The sequence below is a fragment of the Pleurodeles waltl genome, chromosome 10 (genome assembly GCF_031143425.1).
Source record: "Pleurodeles waltl isolate 20211129_DDA chromosome 10, aPleWal1.hap1.20221129, whole genome shotgun sequence".
Lineage (NCBI taxonomy): Eukaryota > Metazoa > Chordata > Amphibia > Caudata > Salamandridae > Pleurodeles > Pleurodeles waltl.
The window spans coordinates 608654550-608671309 of NC_090449.1; the positions used below are offsets into that span (position 1 = coordinate 608654550).

Below are 16760 nucleotides of genomic sequence, written 5' to 3' on the forward strand. Positions count from 1 at the left end.
CTGTGTTTTACTTTATTGAGGTTTTGTCAATCACATGAGTCAGCCCAGTGAAGTAAACATATTGGATGTTTAGATGTATCCTTCCACCTTCTCTTGAGTGGTTGCAGTGAACTCTAAGAGTGACTACTTTACAACTATGGCCCCCTCTCTGTCCCCTCCTGCTGGTTCCCTCCCATGAATGTCAAACTAATTTGCTACAGCTCTATGCGTTAACACATTAAAGCCATTCCTATTAGCTTTCCAATACTTGTTACATGTTTATATTATTGTGAACACAGTAGTAACTGAACCACTTGACAAAGTACGAACTGTCTCATTTCTCTTTTTTGAGAGTAAAATGGCATTGCTTTTTTCTGTGTATGAGTTGTGGGTAACATGTTGGGTGAAGGGAAAAAAGAAAGAGTGGTAGAGAGAGGGAATGAGAGAGAAAGATTTTTTTAAGAAAGAAAAGGTGGAAGAATATGGCCCCATACAATTTGCATATGGACACTAATTGCAAATGATAGAAATACACGCTAGTCAGTTTGAACTTCAAAGAAATACCCAGTGTGATAGCTCAGTGCGTTATCATTTCTCCTTTGGATATCTGTAAGAAATTTTACAGTTAAAATGTAACTGTTGTCAACACAGCTTTTTGTGCTTTTAAGGTTGGTAAAATAAGTACCACCGAAGTGGGTAATAACACTTACTAGAGACAGTACTAATTAACAGTAACGTGTAGTAACAACGGCGTTGTAAATTACAAATACAAATGTGCTGGGTGTAAACATATGTGCATTGTGTGTGAAAACGGATGCTGGATACGGGCTTGTCAGTTTACAGAGGGAGTGTTGGAAGTTCGTATTTCAAAGGCAGATCAATGAGTAAAGCGTATAATTTGAATGCGTTGCACTGCTTAGTCTTTAAATGTGCCATGTCACATGTATTATAGCGTCTATGTGAACACTTTACTATTGTACTGATAACAGATTTCAGTTAGTCTAGCTAGATTTAGGAATTTGTCAAGCACAAGCTTGTATTCCACGTGCAGTGTATTAGCCACACAGGGAGTTTCATAGGCTACGTCCCTTAGGAAGTTATAAAGGCTTCATATTTGGTGCGGGGCGGGCGGTGACATCGATGTAATTTGCTTTAGTGTAAATATGCGAAATTTCAGGGAAATTACGCCGAATTTCGCAGAATTACACATAATGCAAATCTGTCATTTAGTGCTAGATGTTAGTGTGAAATGCATCCTCGCTTCTTTTGGGATGCAAGGGGGAATTTTGAGCTACAATAGCTAAAAACAGAATAGCCGTGAACAAAAGCTGCTTGCGTTCTGGTTGTTTGCGTTGTTCCTGCCCTCCTGTGCATTACCTGCTGCGAACTGCAGCACAATTACATGATGAGCAAAATATTTAAGGAATTTGGTGTAACACAATATTCCTATAATTACAAGAATTATGGCAGCTTAATTTAAATTTCGCCCAGGCCTAGTTTTAGCTAGACCGCTGGGCCACACAACTTTGAGATCAATAAATAGATCCTTTGTGCTTCTTTATGAGGACAAAGGCAGAAACTGAGTGGAAGGCTTACACAGATTTTTACTGTCTCAGGCAATTATGCACTGATGATATTTTGCTCCATTATCTAGAACAACTGAAAGGTGTATAAATGACACTTGCACAAGCAAATGCAAAACGTTAGTTTGCACTACTAAGCCAGGACAAGCGTGTTTTTGCACTGTGCAGCTGATAAAAATAACTTCAAGACGGCAATGCCAAAAAATTGCCTGATACCTATAAATTATATGTAAAAAGAAATGCAGGCATTTCACTTATTTTTTTCCCACTCATGGAGTGAAATTTGGGATGACCTGTTGCTCCATCAGCGAGAAGAAAAATATAAAAAGCACAGTTTTAGAAGCACTGTGAGAAGCAAGGCAATATATTTAACTTTCTGGTAATCTAACTGCATTAGTATACATTCTTTGTTCGAGACCCTGACACTGCAGGGAAGTCTGCGCCACACCTGATGAAAGGTTTCTCCCAGCACTCTACAAGCAACCCTGGCCACACACGGTCCACTGCAGGAAATCTGATGTGAAAGGCAATGGCTGGGGCTGACCACTGCATTACTTTAAAGTATCTGTTATAATGGTCGGTCCCTGACGCACTCCCAAATGTGAAGGAAGAGGAATTCTTCTTTTGAAGGGTATTTCGCCTGCATTCCTCCCTTCTTTCATCTTCATCTGCGGTAAGCGGATGCGGAAACAGTGGAACTGCCCGCATTTTGCATCCATTTAACGGGGAACATAAAAAATCTCATCCCTGCTAATTACCACCAGCTGCGTTGCAATATGCTGTTTAAGGGTTAGGACGGATAAGGAATAAACTAAGGAAATTACTTGACTACAGTTAAGTGCTTCCTAATGAAGGAAGTCCACAGACTTTACTGCAACATGACTATAGTGATGTTATACTGTGAACTACACAGGTGTGTTGAGACTAATCTGCCATTCCAGGGAAGTAGTTAGGAAAAGCACCAAATTCACGTATTTAACGCATTGTATGTTGTTCATATAATGGTCAGTTCATGTCCACAACAGGACTGACTTGCACCTTACCATTGAGGCATCATCTTTGGTTTGGTCATACTGCAGGAGAACTGTACATTGTTCATTGCAAGACTCCATGTCTTCCCGTATCAAGTGCAGCCGTGCTAACTCCAACATCACCTATTTAAAGAAAATTAACCAAAGCTGACTAACTTGCAATGTATAAAATCATGTTCTGACGCTAATTTCAATACAGTTCAATTGAGTTCCGTTTCTATGAAGCAGTGTTGCTACAAGAGATGAAAATCCCAAAGCATATCAGTAAGTTCAAATGCTTCTGTAAGTTACTTAACTTCAGTAATGTTCTTTCTGTTGGTCTAGCGCCTGGCATTTCCTCATGCTAGCCAGGACCAAGAGTGGATGTGAGATCTGCCTTTTGTCATTGACAACTTAAATCTCACACAAAAAAAGACAATAAAAGCAGAAAGTCATCAGCCCCAATAGCCTCAAGTTTTCCCTTGTCGTATGATGTGCTGATGCTGTGAACTTCACAACCATGTTCTTTATATTCAATCACCTGTCCGGAAAGGCAAACACATTTAAGTTAATTGTATCCAGAACTGCACCTATGATTCAAGGGAGCTAAGTTGGAACTAAACACAATTTCACGTTCGGTCTGAAGCCCACGAAGTAAAAAGTATGGAAAGTGACCAAGCCCTGAGGAACAATCTGTCCAAATACAAAAAGAGAAAACAAACCATATGATGGCTACTGTCATCACCTTAATAAAAACACTCTGGGAGCTGACTCTAGACCAGAATACAGGACCACAAATTGATAATGATTAATCCCTGATATAAACCTCAGGTACTGTTTGAACAGTTGGGAGATGGGAATGTGGAAGTAAAAACCTGTAAGTCTGGAGTCACTAGCCACCTCTGTAGGGGCAGTAAGTTCTTTGCTGTTGCTGCTGCTGCATTAGAAATTACCTTTTTCTAGCCAACTGTCAACTACTGTTGATGAAATGTACATGATGGGTAAGCCGAACCCTAAGCTCTAGAAGTTGCCCTTCTCTGGCTCAACTTCTCCAGAAAAAATCAGCGTTACTACTAAAAAAGCTTGTAGCCATCAATCAGCATATCATTCAGTTGGACTTGCACTTCTCAGAAAAAAAGGTGATTCTAATACCTGTGTGTCATTGAGTGGCATTGTGTTGACACGTCACACTGATCCCCACTGATCTAGCACTACTGGCCACCATGGCCAAAATAGTGTGTAGGACCAGTTGTACGTTGCCAGTCAATCTTGCAGAACTTCTCTGAAAGCTTGATGGCATTGCTGGGGCAAGACAGGAGTAGCCAAGGCTGCCCCCTCTCTCAAAGTGTGGTTATAGTAAGCCTGAAAATAAGTAGCATTTGTAGCCTTCAACATCAAACTGCTAGAGACAAATATTTTTTATAATGGAAGCTCTCAATCTCATTGACTCCCTAATATGGAACATTAAAAACAGAGTTCTGCTTCATGTTTGAAGAGTAGTGGACATCAGAGGCGTTTTAAGGCATGGAAAAACTGGGCTCTGGTACAGGGACGCAGCCTTTTCGGGGGCCCCCATATACAGCCAGCTCTGTTCTCTACAGAGTCCCTCTCTGATGACTTTAAATAATTCTTAAATATAGTGTTTCAAATACCATTTTTCTTTACATTCATTATTATGGTCGAGCACAAAGCGCTCTGTCCCTGGTGTAATCTCTCTGTGCGCTTTTAACCACGCCCATGTCACGCCCATAAGTTTGGTTGGTTCATAGGCTTGCCTTTTCAAATTCGCTTGATTTAATTAGTGAAAGGCATGCATACATCATGCCTTTTTCGGTGTTTAGCCCGCCTCAAGGGCACCAGCCAACTACTGAAAACACATAAGGCTCCATGTTTTCGGTATGGTTTCTGGACTACTTTTTCTCTTTATTTCAGAGGCAGCACGATCTCGCTGGGCAGTAGATGAGTGCCTTGCATGACATCAACCCTGTTACAAGGATATTTGCACTTTTGCCAATTACATGGATAATTGCAATGTTGCCGGTTACATGGATTATTGCACTTTTGCCGGTATGTTTCATTGCAAGCGAAGTTCTGTTTCCTTTTGTGTGTCTGCTTTGCACTCATGGCAGCCGTCGGTTTGCTTATGTGAAACTGTTTTAATTTTCATTTTCGCTTTATGTGGCAAGAAAAGTCTGGTTAGTTATATGAAACTGTTTTACTTTTCATTTTCAGTATATGTGGCAAGAAAAGTCCGGTTAGGAGTTTACAACGCTAATAGCTTTAACTCGAGCAAACAAACAACACCCATTGCATTGCAAATGCTTGTTAATGTAAGTGATGTTTGAGTGTCTATTACAGGCATTTTGCATAGAAATGTGTTGGTTAATGCAACATCCATAAAAAAAAGTTCTGTTAGATAAAAACAGAACCTTACATAAGAGAAATGGGAGGGTGTAACTGAGATTATTTGCAGTAATATTAGTGACCTGCTGTTGTGTTACAATATATTAAAAACACACACACCCCTATCCCCGAATATTAGATGTAAACACATTTAGAATTTGGACAAGTGTGCCTGTGCACTGTCAGTGACCTGGCCAAGGTCGGCATGAAAGATACCAATACTGGAGGACTGTATTTACAGGAAAGTAACTTGTTTTATTCTCCAGTATTGGATCTTTTATAGAGTGACATGCTTCAATCAGAATAGCAAGCAGTTATAACAGTTTAGAATTGTAAAAACACAAATACCATTAGAGACAAGTGGGTAATAACATGATACATATCGGTACTGTTTACCATACAACAAATGCTACTACATAAAACTAAGCAGAAATTATATAATCACACTATGACAGATGAAATAAGAAACAAAATATAAATTCACCTTCACCTCTATGAGAAGAGGCTTACCTTATTGGAACAGGTGACGTAGGACTGCTTGTCATACAGCTGCGTCAGTGCTGGTTGGAAACTCTATGCAGTAATACTGCGTGAAAGTATGTGTTTTTCCATAAAGCAGCACAAAAGATCTTCTCCAAGGAAGCACCAGTAAAGAGGGCAGCAGAAGAAGATTGTGCCCTTATAGAATGTGCTTTAGGCTTGACTGTGAGCAGCTTACCTGCTTTAACATAGCAGAGGTGGATGACTGCTGAAAGTCATTGTGAAATAGTCACTTTTGTGACTCAAGCACCTAGTTTGTTAGGATCATAGGAAACCAGTAACAGATCCGTTTTTCAAATTTGTTTAGTTCTTTGTAAAATAAAATTTAAGACAATGTTTGATGTCAGGGAGAATGAAGAGCTTCCTCAGCTCATAAAGATGGATTTGGAAAAACTTTGCGGAGACAACAGGTTTGTTAAGATGAAATTGGGATGGAACTTTAGGCATACACCTTGGATTTGTTTTAAGGAGAATATAGTCGTTAGTGAAGCGTACATAGGGTTTCTTGATAGTAAAGGCTTGGCGTTGACTTACTCTTCTTGTAGAAGTAAGTGCCAAAAGTAATGCAACTTTCCAAGTAAGTTATTTGAGCTCAGCTTTGTGAATAGGCTTAAATGGTGACTTCATAAGTTGCGAAAGGACTACATCATGATTCCACTCTGGTGGAGAAGGTCGAATCGGGGGCATGGCCCTAAATAAACCTTTTATAAATTGCTTGATATAGGGGTTGCAACAAAGAGAGAGAGAATTGAGAGAGCGTCTGTAACACGAAATTGCAGCAACATGAACTTTAACAGATGCATGTACCAGTTCTGATTTAGCTAGAGGTAGTAGGTAAGGTAGAATCTGCTCTGGTGATGAATTGAGAGGGTGGATCTTGTTTTGTAGACACCAACAGCAAAAATATTTCAATTTGAATCCAGAAAGTCTGTTGGAGGATTCAGCTCTGGCCTTGGATAATATATCCATGCAGTACTGGGGGATGTTTAAATCCTTGAACTTGTTGAATTCAGGAGTTATGCATGCAATTGGAGAGAGGCTGGATGTGGATGGAGAATCTGCCCCTTGTTCTTGGCCCATAAAGTGGATGTTACAGGCAGGCAATGAGGTTTGGTTTCCGAGAGCAGAAGAAGCTCCATAAACCAATGCTGTCAGGCCAACGCAGAGCAATGAGGATCAGGCGGCACGGTTCTCTCTTCATTTTCATTAAAATCCTGGAGATGAGAGGGTATGGGGAATAGTGTAACCAAAGATCAGTGACCATCTTATCGAAAATGCATTTTCCCATGACCCTCTCTGCGGTTCCCAGATGGTGAAGAACCAGCATTTTCGGTTACCTTGTGAGGGAAAGAGATCTAAATTTGGTGTGCCCCACCTCTGGAACATGGAGTCGAGACTTGGTTGACTGAGTTCCGATTTGTTTGCAGGTTTGATTGGTTCTGCTCAGGGTATCTACTAGATTGGTTTTTATCCCTGGCAGATGCTCCGCCTTGATGGAGATATGGTGTAGCAGTGTCCATTTCCAAATAATTTGAGCCTCTAAAGAGAGAATGTGAGGCCTCGTAACTCCCTGTTTGTTGAGATAATGCATGCAGGTGGTGTTGTCTACTCGTATGAGGACGGATTATGTCAGGAATGACTGTAGTGCCAGAAAAATGGCTCTTAATTCCAGGAAACTGATGTGCATTTGGGAAAGGGAACCCTCCATGTACCCCTTATTTGGAGATACTGAAGATGGGCTCCCAAACCTTCCAGGGAAGCATCTGTGGTGAGAATAAAATCTGGAAGTGGAGAGAGGAATGATAGACCTGCTGAGAGATTGCTGGTGGACTGCCACCATATAAACGCCTTTTTCGTGGTCAAAGTAATCTGAACTAGATCATTGAATAATTTGGTTACTTGGAGCCATTGTTTGTCCAATTATTCTTGTAACTGCTTCACTCTGAGATGCGCGTGAGGCAGCATGAGAATGGCTGAGGACATCATGCAGAGAAATGGCTTCAGGAGACAGACAGAAACAAACTTTTCTGGACAGATCGTGAGCCAGTGATTTGATGCCTTTTTTCTTTCTGCGGACAAGAATGCCTTGTCTTGTATGGTGTCCAGAGTGGCCCCGTGAAAATGTATCCTCTAAGTGGATGAGAGTACATATTTTTGGAAACTGACTGTGAGTCTCAGAGAGCGAAGCAGTTGGAGGCAAGTTGATGTGGCTTCTGAGGCCTTCTGAAGAGATGGTACTTTTACAAGTCAGTCATCGAGATACAGAAAAAGTTGTAGTCCCTTAAGCCTCAAATGTGCTGCTACCGGGGCAAGGCATTTGGTAAACACTGAGGGCGCTGAGCGGAGACCGAAGGGTAGGAGCTTGAACTGAAAGTGATCACCTGCCACAGTAAAGCGGAGAAACGTTTGATGCTTTGGATGGATAGGAAGGTGAAAGTAGGCATCCTGCAAATCGAGAGCGGTTACAAAATCTGCTTGGTCGAGAAGTTGCAATATCTCCTGGAGAGATACCATATGGAAGGGCTTTTTCCATGAGCTTTCTCAGGTCTAGAATGGGGTGCCATTCTAGAGCTTTCTCAGGTCTAGAATGGAGCGCCATTATCCCAACTTTTTCTTCACTAGAAATAACAACAATAAAAGCCCATACCCCTCTGAGAAGGTGGAACCTTCTCTATGGCACCCTTTTGAAGCATGATGGTTGCTTCCTTCTTGAGTAAGTGGCTATGGGAGGCAGGTGATGTTTGTGACGGATGAGGAGGTGGAACTTGGACAAACTCCAAAGTATGGCCATATTTCTATTACATCTGGGACCCACTTGTCTGTGGTAATTTGCTTCCATCGGTTGTAATAACAAGAGATGTGTGCTCCTTTGAGTGGTAGGACAGGGGAAACCGTAGCAGGCTTCACTCGATTGTCACTTATTCCTGATAGTGTCTCTAGATTGTGTTGGTTGTTTGCATCTGGGCTGCTGTTTTAAAAACAAGGAATTTTGCTTTGTCCTGTGGACGGAATGTGGTTGCCTTAAGCCAACCTTGGCGTCTAAGGACGGCTGCACCAGCCAACTGACAAAAGGCAAGGGAAGCAATGTACACTGACGCATCAATGATTTGAGAAGCTGTACTTTCTCCCTCTAGTAATATTTTCTGTGCTTCCTGTTTTTTGTCTTCTGTTAAAAGATCTAGATGTAGTGGGATATCTGACTACATCTGTCAGTCGTATCTCCCCAATATTGCTAAGGCATTGCCTGCCTGCACCATAGTTCCAAAGATGGTCATGAATCTTTTGCCTAGACCCTATGTTATCAAGTCTTTTACCTTCCTTGTCAGAAGGTAAAGTGATAGGCATTGGAGGATTTTTTGATCTCTTCTGTGCAGCATGGGTGATCACAGATTCTGTCTTAAGATGTCCCACCTAACATACTGGTGCATCTTCTGTGGCATTGTATTTTTTGTTGATTTTAGGAAGGACTGCATTGACTGTAGCTGGAGCCTTCATGACCTTCATACCTTCTTCCCATGAATGATCAATTATTGGAATAGCTCTTACTGTTCTTCTTGATTGATCCTTAAAATTGTAAAGAAAGCAGTCAGACTGCTTGACAGTCATACGGAGGTGACAACTAGTCGCGACCCTTTCTATCAGGCATGGTAACCACCTATGTCCTCTGAAGGTGAGTCTGCCAGTTGGGTAGGTGGAGGAGAAGGTGTGGGAATTATGTATTCATCTCATTCATTGTCAGATCTGGTGTCTTGAATTTCACCCTCTTCCACATCACCATCAGTTAAAGGCGGATCTTGAGTTGGTGGAATGGCAATGTTTGAGGGTGGCATAATCCTTGGTGTTGAAGGAGGTGGCATCGCTGGAGGAGGAGGTTGTGATCCCACAGGTGTTGGAAAAGGTGTGTGGCAGTCTAGTAAAATGGCGTGTAAGTCTTAAACTAATGCCATAGGTAACTGAACCATGGATTCCTGAATAGGTTCCATATATTGCTGGGTCTTGGCAGCCGCACTCTGTGGGTGGAATTTTTGCGTATAATATTCATCATATTCCTCATCATCATTATCTTGATATTTGACATTAAGCTTGATGGACTATGTGCTGGGCCAAATAAACCAGTGGTTCCCAACCTGTGGTCCAAGGACTCCTGGGGGTCCGCAAAGCCTCCTCAGGGGGTCCGTAACTGCTTAGAAAATTAAATAATATTAAGAGATTAGGTCCCCAGCTCTCAGTAATGTCTCAGTGGCGGGACCCAGATTCCAATAATGATTCAGTGGGGGTCCCCAGGTTCCATTAATGATAAAGTGGGGGTCCACAGAAGTCAGAAGGTTGGGAACCACTGAAATAGATCATCATGATCAGACTCTTCCAGAAAAGCGGCAGGAGGTAAGGTTGATACTTGTGAATGATCATGGTAAAAATGTCTGGTTGATGGTGCCTGTAAAAGAGGGGTAACTTGCTATCCTGAGGGACTTTTAATTTTAAATGATGGTGGCGCTGACAATGGATTAATGTGATATGACGATGAGGTTGTCTTCATTGTCGTTAATGGGGTTGGTCTGGTCGTCGACGTCATGGTCGTCGATGATGTAGTGGTCATTGACAGTGTGATGGACATCAACGGTATGGTGGTGGTCTGCGATGTGATACTGGTCAACAATAAGGTGGTCATCAATGATGTAGTCGTTGTCAACGGTGGAGACGTTGTTGATGGTGGCAGTGCTGTCGACGGTGGGGGAATCGTCAACAGTATAGGCGTTGTCGACAGCGTAGGTGTCATCGACATGGGTCTTTCGTCGATGGTGGAAGCTTCATTGACGAAGGCTTCGTCAATGTGGCTTAGCTCGAAGGCGTAGAGGTTTAAACTACTGTAGATGGTGCACGTTTCTATTTTGATTGTGATTTAGATAGCATCAATGATGAGGAGCTAGAAGGTTTTTGTTTTGTTTTTTCTGGAATACAAGATTGGGTCTCGACAGGAATAAAAGTTTTTCTTTTTTGTGAGGAGACTTGTGAGGGGTCATGAAACATTTTCTTGGCAACCTTTTTATGACCATCAGGAGACTCTTGTGATCTCTCCCTCTTTTTATGTTTGTCAGAAGAGGTGTAAGAGCTGGCAGAGCCCTCATCTTCAGAGATAACGTCTGATTTAGTTTTGAGTCTCTGTAACCAAATTAACAACCTGCCCCCTCTGTCTTCTAGGGTTTTGGTTGAAAAGGCTAAAAACATTTTGCAGCCCTTGACTTTAAGCTGTGGGTACAAGCAATATATACAATCTATATGGGGATCCTCCTGGTAAAGTCTCTTCTTACCACAAGATCCATGTGACCTGAAGAGTCCTTTCAAAGAAGGGTACGACATGGTGAGAAATGGATGGAAATATCATAAATGTGAAGAAAACTGAGCAGAGCTCAGGGAAACTTCTTCTCACATGACGTGCAGTAGAAAATCTGAGGAACTGAGCCTCTCTGGAGAAGGTTCTATGGGGTGCTGTCATCTGATTGGTTATAGCCTATGTTTGGTTCTTTATACAAAAGGATATGGATAGGCTTTTGCAGTGGTTATCCATTGCATTGTAGCATATTAGTCTATAGTGTACTGCTTTTATAGTGATACCGTGGGACTCCCACTTCGACAACGGGGAAGATTCAAGCATATAAATCTATGAAAGATCCATTACTAATGAAGTTATGTTTATCTGTTCTTCCTTTACCTGTATGCCCTTAGAGGAGTGGGTAAAGTAGTTGAGGGTGGTGTTTTTTTAGAACCATGACCTGTTACCATTGCTGTGTGAATTCCTCTCAAACTACATCTAGATCATTTGCTACCACTTTCCTTATAGTCTTCTCAGCCAACCAGCTGAAGTCTATCACAAGAAGCCTGGATTGTTCCAATCTTATTCAACTTTTACCACAGGCCAGTGTGTTTCTCACAGAATTCTTTGGCTGGACATGCTACAATTAGCAACAAACACTCAGATCTTGCTGAAACAGGAACCACATTTGGATGCAAAATCCCCTGCACAAAGGTACTCCATGCCATCTTCAAAATAACAAGAAACCAACTGAAACTGAACACCGGAAAGTCAGAAATCCTCACCTGAGGATCATTGGTTCCGATGATGCTCACAGACTAAAATGCCTGTTACAAGAACAGTTTCCTTCAAGGTCATCGCTGCTGCCCGTTGAATTAAAACTCTGCCCTTCATTGAAGGAGAAGTGGGAGAGCTGGTTTGGAGAATTGGATGCAGCTGACTGGAGGGATGCTTGTATGGTGCCCCGAATGTTGGCAGTATAAGGCAGGCTCTGTTTGGTGCAGTTCAAGGATCTGCACCAGGAGTATATGACACCCTTGTGCCTGTGGCAGGTGGGCATTCACAACTCATCTGCTTGTCATAGGTGTCACAACCCACAGGGGGACTTCTTTCATGTAGTATTGAATTGCCCTGTAATACAAGACTCCTGGGCGGACCTTCTTGAGATTCTTTCTGCAGTTATAGTGTCCCCCCCCCATCAAACCGCATCCCGGTTTGCTCTGCTGGGCATTATGGTAGACATGGGTGGGCCTAGAGGACATAGAATTTTAATTGGACTGGGCACATTGATTTCTAAAAGAGATATAGCTTGACACCAGACCTCATCTACAGCTCCTCCCTTAGAGGTGTGGAGGAGGGGCATGGATTAGTGTGGTAAACTTGAGGAAACCATATATGAAGTGAGAGGATCCCACAAGAAATTCAAAAGGTATGGAAGAAATGTTGGGGATACCAAAGACTGAGAGGGTAGCTACTTCTGGACTGCCTGTTTCTGGGATTTTGGGGATCAAGACATTGAACTGGTTTTGGAGAAGTACTGTTAAAATGGTTTCATTAGCTTGTAATTGTGGGTGAAAATGGCAACCATGATTGTTGTTGTTTGGTATATAAAAGCAATACAATGTGTTAAACATAACTCTGCCCTTCAGAAAAATATTTTTACATATCACCCAAGATAAAGTGTACCTCTGAAGATACATTTTAGATTATAAATTCCAACATACAATAAATGTAAAGTTTGAGTAGAAAGTCTCTGCTCAAATGTTAAAAAACTCAGATAAATGTTGACTACTTTGGCTTCAGCAATTCATTAAGACTTACTTGCTTTTTTTCAGTACTCAAGAATCCCCCCAATACAATCATAACAGTTTACCATGCCACAAGCATCAATCTAATCAGCAGATTTGCCTCCCTGTTGCCTTGGTTCCTCAGGCAAGAACACTCAAAGGAACAACATTGATTCCCAGTGAAATATACAGGTATGTATTATAAAAACCCCACTGACTTGGTTTTATCTATCACCCACTGCACCACAATTGAAGCATGCCTTTGAATCACCCATCACCTACACACAGACATACTCACACGTAGCCCACTTGCAATTCTGCATACACAATTTATAAGTCTCCCTACAGTTTAATCTCCATTATGCTAAGCATATCATAAACAGCCATCTTTCTACACACTTTTTTTTCGGGAATATTTGCTGCAACATGCTTCTACATCCGTTCAGCAATACAACCAGAGGATATCTTAAGAACCTCCAAACAACACTCACTTCAAAATATATGGTCCACTTAACAACAACTTTTTTTTCCCCAAACATGCATGCCCCTGCATGCTTCTGACGGTGAAGTAACAACACTTGGATTGACGGTAGCTATGGCAAAGATCAGTGAAGATGCAATGATGTGAGGAGATGTAGATTTCCCTGGACATTCCCAGAATTTGATATAATCAGAAGCATCATGTAAGAGAATGACCAGTAATGGTCTTGGGGCCGATTCTACAAAAGCACTCTTGTCTCAGTACCAAACCTGTCTCTCTGATGGCATTTTCGTTTTCAAGCTATGACACACGACTCTGTTAAATCCTAAAAGGATCATTGGAAATGGAGACAATAGTTCTAGACATGAGAAGCCCCTCAAGCTCATCACGTAGAATGGTTGTAAGTAGTTACCAAGAAGACGGGGCCTCCAGCAAAGAAATCTACAAACCTTCTAATATTCAATGACGGTCTAGGTCAGGTATGGGTGTGGGTGTGGGTAATCCAACCAAGATAGACAACCCTTAGACAAAATAATAACAACATTCTGGCATCCACACAAGAGAGAGAAAAAGGAAGTTGGTAGGAAAAACCAGAAAGTGTGTTAGGGGGATGTGGCTCTAGAAAAGCTGTGAATGTTTCAAGCCAGCAAACTGTGTACACTCTGGTATCCTCTTCTGTTGATGTAGGCAATCCATCAGTGTCACAGGAGGAGGGTGGGATACAGAAGACCATCTAATTTCATAGGGCTTTTCATGTCACAACCACTATTAATATGTGTGTTCAGTAGGGTGTTAGTATTTGCAACGTCGCAGAATTTTACATGGTGATCGTAAACATTTGTTTGTGCTGAAACCTTATCTAGTTCTGTGCTCATGGAAGCAGCAGTTGAATTAATTCTGTACTCACCTTGCTGTCCGACTCAGAGTAAAACAGTGCATCTTTGTAATATTTTATTGCTTTCTCAAAGTCCTTCTGGTCCAAGTACTGCTCAGCAAGCTGAACGCAGATAACTGATGCCTGTTGCTTCTGGGATGGGACCATCTCTGGCTGTTCAATATGGATCCGTTTTAGGATCCTGGACTGGATATCAAATGCCTAAAGAAATAAAAAATAAGTGTCCATTCACTACATATGTAAATGTAAATTAGCACTTGTATAGCGCACTACTCACCCGTTAGGGTCTCAAGGCGCTGTACTCATACCGCTATGGAACCCCTCCTGGCTTTTCCCTGTGAGGCGCCCACTCCTGAGCACCCCCAGGGTGAAGCCAGGCATCCAAGTGCTGTTGGGGCCGTTGTGGAGATTAAGCAAGCTATTGCCCAGAGTTGCAGAGTGGGACCCATGAATTAGATTAGGCACCGAGGCGAGAATTATCTGGTCAAGGGGAATTGAGCCCAAGACCTGCCGAAGCGGGACTTGAACCCTGGTCTTGAGCCAGATCTCTGCTTCAGGGTCTGCCGCTCTAACCATTGAGCCACACTTCTCCACTCCATAGAAAATAACTAAGTGCTAAATTCTACATTGAAAGCCCTCCTTTACCCTGAGTCTGTAAGAAGGAGGCTTCTAACGAGATTCATTTTATTTAAGGTGATCTTTTCGGTTAAAGAAACAGGTGCATATGCTTTGTATTTGTATTTAAGATTTGTAGAGCACATTAAAAAAAAGGTATCAAAGCTCTAGGAGGAGGCAACTTCAAGTAAACAGGGCTGCCTAAACCTAGAAAGCCAACAGAAAAAGTGGCCTTTCCTCACAACTACTCTAACGTGAAAAGCCTTGTTTTGACCTATTTGCAAAACGGCAGATGCGAACTCAAATACCTAATGTGAATAGGGAGGGAGTTCCACAGCCTGGCTGCCACAACTGTAAAGGCCTGTGCGCCCCATCTAACTTTCTTACACCACGGCGCCAGTTCAGGGTTGCCCCAAGGTAGTGTGATCCCTGGCTGTGGACAGCTTTATGCATCAGACATAGTGCTTTAAAAAGCACTCCCTTATCGACAGGGAGCCAATGCAAGGATCTCAACCCATCTCTGACCAAGCAATATCTGGGTAGACACAGTACCAAGTGAGCAGACATGTTCTGGATGACCTGGAGCTTACTTAATGAAAGTTGGTTAAGATTAAGATACAGGGCATTGCAGTAATCTAACCAGGAGGTGATTAAAGCAATGATCACTGCCGCCCTGGGAATGTTCTGAAGAAAAAACTATATTTTCTTCAAGATACCAATCAACCAGAAACACAAAGTCACAGTTCTGTTAACCAGAGTATCATAAGACAAGGTGGTATCAAACAATCCAACCAGGATTTTGGCTGCCTTAACCAGGGCAGGTAATTCACCACAATTGTCTGGCCACCAACAATTGTCCCAAATGGAGCGGTCTCCACCAAACAGCTTAATCTCTATAATCTCCCCATTCATTTTTAGACAATCCTTTCTCATCCATCTGATAATGTTAACCATGCATCTTCTAAACTTTGGGCAGGAAAACAAAGAATTGAGAATTTTAAAATAAAATGTGGTATAGTCTGAGGCATTAAAGTAAATGGAAATAGGAAAAGTGACATGGAAGCCAAGTACAAATGACAATATGGGGGTCATTCCGACCCCGGCGGTCAAGGACCGCCGGGGCCGGGGTTGGCGGGAGCACCGCCAACAGGCTGGCGGTGCCCCGCAGGGCATTCTGACCGCGGCGGTTTGGCCACGGTCAGAACAGGAAAACCGGCGGTCTCCCGCCGGTTTTCCGCTGCCCTGGGAATCCCCCATGGCGGCGCAGCTTGCTGCGCCGCCATGGGGGATTCTGACCCCCTCACCACCATCCTGTTCCTGGCGGTTCCGCCCGCCAGGAACAGGATGGCGGTGAGGGGTGTTGTGGGGCCCCTGGGGGCCCCTGCAGTGCCCATGCCAATGGCATGGGCACTGCAGGGGCCCCCGTAAGAGGGCCCCACTTTGTATTTCAGTGTCTGCTTTGCAGACACTGAAATACGCGACGGGTGCCACTGCACCCGTCGCACATCCTCCACTCCGCCGGCTCCATTCGGAGCCGGCATCCTCATGGAGGGGTGTTTCCCACTGGGCTGGCGGGCGGCCTTTTGGCGGTCGCCTGCCAGCCCAGTGGGAAACCCAGAATACCCGCGGCGGTCTTTTGACCGCGCAGCGGTATTCTGGCGGTTCCCTCCAGGCGGGCGGCTCCCGCCGCCCGCCGGGGTCAGAATGACCCCCTATATGTTTAAAGATGAAAAGAAAATACATTGGAATCTTGGAAGAAATAGGTCGGAGACCGGACACATGTGGAAGGAGGTGGGGAAAGCCAGTCCTTGACAAGGAGAAAAGATAGGGTGCGGAAGCAATAGGGAAAGAAAATGTATGCGTAGAGGCCTCTGATACAAAACACTGATGTTGCCGGAACTGGCAACAGCACATTTCTAGTTTTTATTTACTAAAAATCATATATCATAGTCTCTATAGTGCTTGCTACTGCAGATGTGCTGTAGCACTGTAAAACACAAATTCAACTTTTACCCAAATCAAATACTCAGTGATTAACTCGCTGAACTACCTTACAGAAGCTTAATATTGATGTTTATTCCATTTCAAAGCTCTTTCAGTTTTGTATTGTATCAGTATTTATATAGTGCATTCCATATTCCTTGTGAGGCGCAGAA

At 42.8% G+C, this 16760-nt stretch overlaps 1 protein-coding gene across 2 annotated transcripts in view; it reads right to left on the bottom strand.

Annotated features, from left to right (window-relative positions):
- TTC21A (tetratricopeptide repeat domain 21A) overlaps window positions 1–16760 on the bottom strand; it is a 391729-nt gene that overhangs the window by 147834 nt on the left and 227135 nt on the right. Inside the window, exons 20-21 of one of the 2 annotated variants that reach the window (XM_069211078.1) lie at window positions 14002–14190; window positions 2606–2716 (exon numbers count right to left, since the gene is read on the bottom strand). In XM_069211078.1, the coding sequence (XP_069067179.1) occupies window positions 2606–2716; window positions 14002–14190 (300 nt within the window). The remainder of the gene's footprint in view (window positions 1–2605; window positions 2717–14001; window positions 14191–16760) is intronic. The other variant, XM_069211079.1, reaches the window with a different exon arrangement.